This window comes from Ictalurus punctatus, chromosome 29, assembly GCF_001660625.3.
Source record: "Ictalurus punctatus breed USDA103 chromosome 29, Coco_2.0, whole genome shotgun sequence".
Classification (NCBI taxonomy): domain Eukaryota; kingdom Metazoa; phylum Chordata; class Actinopteri; order Siluriformes; family Ictaluridae; genus Ictalurus; species Ictalurus punctatus.
The window spans coordinates 4228443-4233442 of NC_030444.2; the positions used below are offsets into that span (position 1 = coordinate 4228443).

The window sequence follows — 5000 nt, forward strand, 5'->3', positions numbered from 1 at the left end:
CTGGACAGGGTGCCAATCCATCGCAGCGCACAATCACACACGCATTCACACACTATGGACACTTTAGACACGCCAATCAGCCTACCGTGCACGTCTTTGGACTGGGGGAGGAAACCGGAGTACCCGGAGGAAACCCCCGCAGTACGGGGAGAACATGCAAACCCCACACACACAGGGCCACGGTGGGAATCGAACCCCCGACCCTGGAGGTGTGAGGCGAACGTACTGCGTCTACATTGAAGATGTTAAAATACTAAATTATTTTGGATTTTTTTTTTTTTATCACAACATAATTCCCATAGTTCCCTTTGTGTTACTCCAGAGATTTGATGACTTTATTATTATTATTCTAAAATGTGTAAAATAAAAATAAACAAAGAATGAGTGTGTCTAAACTTTGAGAAACATTTCAGTCTCCAAGTTTTGGACCGGTAATGTACGTGTCAAGCGACAAAAACCAACGCGCTGTCTGGCGTGGAGTCTGGCGGCTTGCACGAGTATTAATATTCATCGTGGCCCAAGATTCTCTACTGTAATTTCTCCCCTAGTCGGCTCGAGCTCGTACCTGCAGTGTACTGTGATTGGTCCGTCTTGACCAAACTGCTCTTTTGTCTTGTGTACTTGGCCAATGAAATCTATGAAGCCTTCGCCAGACTTCGGCACGCCCTGCTCCGGCCAATCGGTGAACTGGAACTGGCGAACAGTGCGGGACTGGCCGTCCTGAGAACACAAACACATTAGGATGTGTGTGTGTGTGTGTATAAACAACCAGAGCATTCCAGATAGTTCCAGGAAAAACAGGTACATGGTGAGCTAGCAGCGTGACTCATCGTATGGGTGGGAGTGTGAGTGGATAAATGTGTGTGGGAAAACAGAATTCTGGTGCTTCGGGGGGACATTTTGCTCGTTCCCATAAGAAAATTATTTGAATTAATGATTCGTTTGGTCAGTTGGGGGTTGAAGTTATTTGTAGAAACAGAAGTAATTATTTACTGTAATTCAATTCTGTTTTATTTCTATAGTGCTTTTTGTCACGAAGCAGCTTTAATAATACAGACTGCTGTGGAAAGCCAACAAAAGGACACTGAAGTGTGTGTGTGTGTGTGTGTGTGTGCGCAACACACCCTGGCGTCGGTCACTTTAAATTCTCGCAGGATGTACTGCGGCATGTTGTACTCAGCCATGGGGTCCACCACAAAGTACTGATAGCGTGCCGACCTCTCCGACGGCCAGTATTGATGGCACTTCTCCTGAAACCACACACACACACACGGCCAATTATTTGAGCTGAACACTGGAATCTGGACGGTAATATATACAGTCATGTGAAAAGATAAATACACCCCATGGAACTAGTTGTCTTTTTTTTTGTTGTTGACATATTTGGACGAGAAAACGTTTGATCCTCTGTGAAACAGTGCATATTAATAAAGTTTATCTACTTGAACCAAGCCACATGGAAAAATAGTTTTTTCTATCATTTATTCTACAGAAATATCAATAGATGTGATATTCTTCTGTGGAAAAAAAGTAAGTACACCCTTGGCCTCAGAAGCTAATATCACCGGCTTTAGTAGAAATAACGTCTTGTAGGTGTTTTGCAAAACTGTCCACCGGACTTGCTGGAATTTCTGACCACTCTTCCATGCAGTATTCCTACAGCTGCAAGATGTTTGAGGGTTTTCTTGCATGTACTGCCCGTTTCAAATCCCCCCACAACATTTTAACGGGATTCGAATCCGAGCGTTGACTCGGCCATTCCAAATCTCTCCATTTCTTCTTTTTGAGCAGAATTCTTCTTTTTGGTTGATTTGTTAGTGTGCTTAGGATCATTATCCTGTTGAAAGGTTCAACTTCAACTTTCAGACAGATGGCCTCACATTATCTTCAAGCACTCTTTGATATGATGCAGATATTCATAGCTGAATCAATGAATACAGGCTTTCCAGTCCCTGAAGCAGTGAAGCAACCCTAAACCATAACATTTCCACCACCGTGCTTCACAGTTGGTATGAGGTGCTTCTCCTGAAAAGCTGTCTTTGGTCTGCGCCAAACATGTCTGCTGTTACTGTGGCCATCAACTCTATATTTGATTCCTGTCCAGAGCACATTATTCCAAAAGGCCTGGTCTTTGCCTATATGCTCATTGGCAAACTGTAGTCTTGCAAAGGCTTTTTCCTGAAACGCCTCCCATGCAGGTCAAATTTGTCCAATCACTTTCTGATTGCAGAAGCATGCACTTTGACACCAACAGTTGCAACACTTACTAGCACCACTGTATTACTGTAACACCACTGTTATGCTGATGATACACAGTTGTATGTTTCAGCGAAGCCAGAGGACAGACAGCAGCTTAGTAAAGTTGAGGATTGTGTAAAGGACATTAGACATTGGATGTTAACTAACTTCCTTCTACTTAATTCTGATAAAACAGAAATACTTTTATTAGGCCCACGTGTAGCTAGAAGTAATCTTTCTGATCACATGGTTACTCTGGATGGACTTTGTTTCATCATGTACAGCAGTTAAAGACCTTGGAGTGATTATTGACTCCAGCCTATCATTTGATGCTCATGTAGATAATATTACTAGGATAGCTTTCTTTCATCTCAGAAATATTTCTATGATAAGAAATATATTGTGACTACATGATGCAAAAAAACTAGTTCATGCATTTGTCACCTCTAGATTAGATTACTGTAATGCCTTACTGTCTGGATATTCCAGTAGGTGCATAAACAAACTCCAGTTAGTCCAGAATACAGCTGCTAGAGTCCTAACTAGAACTAGAAGATACGACCATATCACCCCGATCTTATCCACACTGCATCGGCTCCCAGTCAAATCTCGCATCGATTATAAAATACTTTTATTAATTTATAAAACACTAAACGGTCTCGCACCACAGTATATAATCGACCTTTTGGTTTTCTATGATCCGCCACGCCTACTTAGATCAAAAGATGCAGGCTATTTGACGGTACCTCGAATAGTGAAGGCTACAGCAGGGGGAAGAGCTTTCTCTTATAGAGCCCCACAGTTATAGAACAGTCTTCCTATTAGTGTTCGGGACTCAGACAATTCAATTAAATTCAATTCAGTTTTATTTGTATAGCGCTTTTTACAATAGACATTGTCTTAAAGCAGCTTTACAGAAATATCAACACGGTATACAGATATTAAAGGTGTGAATTTATCCCAACTGAGCAAGCCACTGAGTGGCGACGGTGGCAAGGAAAAACTCCCTAAGATGATTTAAGAGGAAGAAACCTTGAGAGGAACCCGACTCAGAAGGGAACCCGTCCTCATCTGGGTAACAACAGATATTGTGAAAAAGTTCATTATGGATTTATATGAAGTCTGTATGGCGTTAGGAGCAGCCGTAATCCCAGCAGTCTGGATTAGAGAAGATTTGAGCTCCATCCAGAGGCAGAAAGGATCTGGATCTCTAGTATCTCCATAAATTCGTGTGGGGCTCGGCGAAACACTGACACAGTCTCAGTGTTTAAGTCTAGGCTTAAAACGTATTTGTTTACTCACGCCTACCCTGACTAGTCTCTCTATCATGCTAATTCCCAGTCCTAATAATCTTCTCTCTCCCTCTCTCCTTCTGATGAGCCACACACGATTTTATGGAGATACTAGAGATCCTGATCCTTTCTGATCTCCGGACCTGCCTGATCCGTTTAGGATGTCCTGCCTCGGGATGGAGCTCTAATCTACTCCAATTCCAGACTGCTGGGACTACGGCTGCTCCTAAGGCCAAACAGAATTCATATAAGTCAATAATGAACTTTTTCACACTATCTGTTGTTACCCAGATGAGGACGGGTTCCCTTCTGAGTCGGGTTCCTCTCAAGGTTTCTTCCTCTTAAATCATCTTAGGGAGTTTTTCCTTGCCACCGTCGCCACTCAGTGGCTTGCTCAGTTGGGATAAATTCGCACCTTTAATATCTGTATACCGTGTTGATATTTCTGTAAAGCTGCTTTGAGACAATGTCTATTGTAAAAAGCGCTATACAAATAAAACTGAATTGAATTGAATTGAACTAGCAGATCCTGTGATGAAATTTCATTCTTGGAGACTTTTTTTGCATGAGACGGTCTGCTCTTGGGCTGAATTTGCTGGGACGGCCAGTCCTGGACAAATTGTCAGTCGTTTGAAATCTGCACCACTTGTAGATGATTTTCCCTACAGTTGAATGATGTATTTCAAATCATTTGGAGATCTTTTTAAATCCCTTGCCAGACACATAAGCATCCATTTCTTTTTTTTCCCCTGAAGGCCTTACAGAACTGTTTAGATCTTGGCATGATGACACACCTCAATATCAAAGGCAACACCAGACACTAGATATGAGAGGGGTATAAATAAGACCGGTTCCACCTGCACGCCCTAACCCGGTTCTAATCACTGATCACCCAATCTTCAACACCAGATTCGAACTGTATGGATTTGAAGGTGTGATAAATGTAGGGGTGTACTTACTTTTTCCATGTGACTGATCTGTTTTTTGTTCATTTAAATTGTGAAAATTACTACAAAATGTCAGTTTTATGTGTCATTTGATAGGGTGTATCACCTTCATTAATATGCACTGTTTCAAAGAGGATCAAATGTTTGCTTGTCCAAATATGCAAAAAAAACAACAACAAAAAAACAATTTCCATAGGGTGTACTTATTTTTTCACATGACTGTTGTGTAGCACAGTATGATAATGTTAAACCGTGAAAGTGTGTTTGTGTGTAACTAACCCTCCCCATCTCTCTGAGTTTAGTGAGCATCACTACAATAGTGGAGTTGTGTTCCCACAGCATTCTCCAGTAATCTTCAGCGGTCTCAGCCAGAGGACCCTGCGTGGCGATGTACGCCCTCTGCTGCCTGCAGGGACGAGGAGAACAAGTGAGTGGGAGCAGAGGAGAGTTTACACTTACCGAACACAGGGGACAAGAACCACACTAAGAATATATCTACTGTAGCACACATACTACCGCTTTC

The 5000-nt window shown here is 42.1% G+C and overlaps 1 protein-coding gene across 6 annotated transcripts in view; it reads right to left on the reverse strand.

Moving 5' to 3' along the window:
* ptprdb (protein tyrosine phosphatase receptor type Db) overlaps positions 1-5000 on the reverse strand; it is an 86570-nt gene that overhangs the window by 4795 nt on the left and 76775 nt on the right. For all 6 annotated transcript variants that reach the window (XM_053677480.1, XM_053677477.1, XM_053677475.1 and 3 more), the window contains 3 exons: positions 4757-4883; positions 1125-1250; positions 566-720 (listed from right to left, as the gene is read on the reverse strand). In XM_053677480.1, the coding sequence (XP_053533455.1) occupies positions 566-720; positions 1125-1250; positions 4757-4883 (408 nt within the window). The remainder of the gene's footprint in view (positions 1-565; positions 721-1124; positions 1251-4756; positions 4884-5000) is intronic.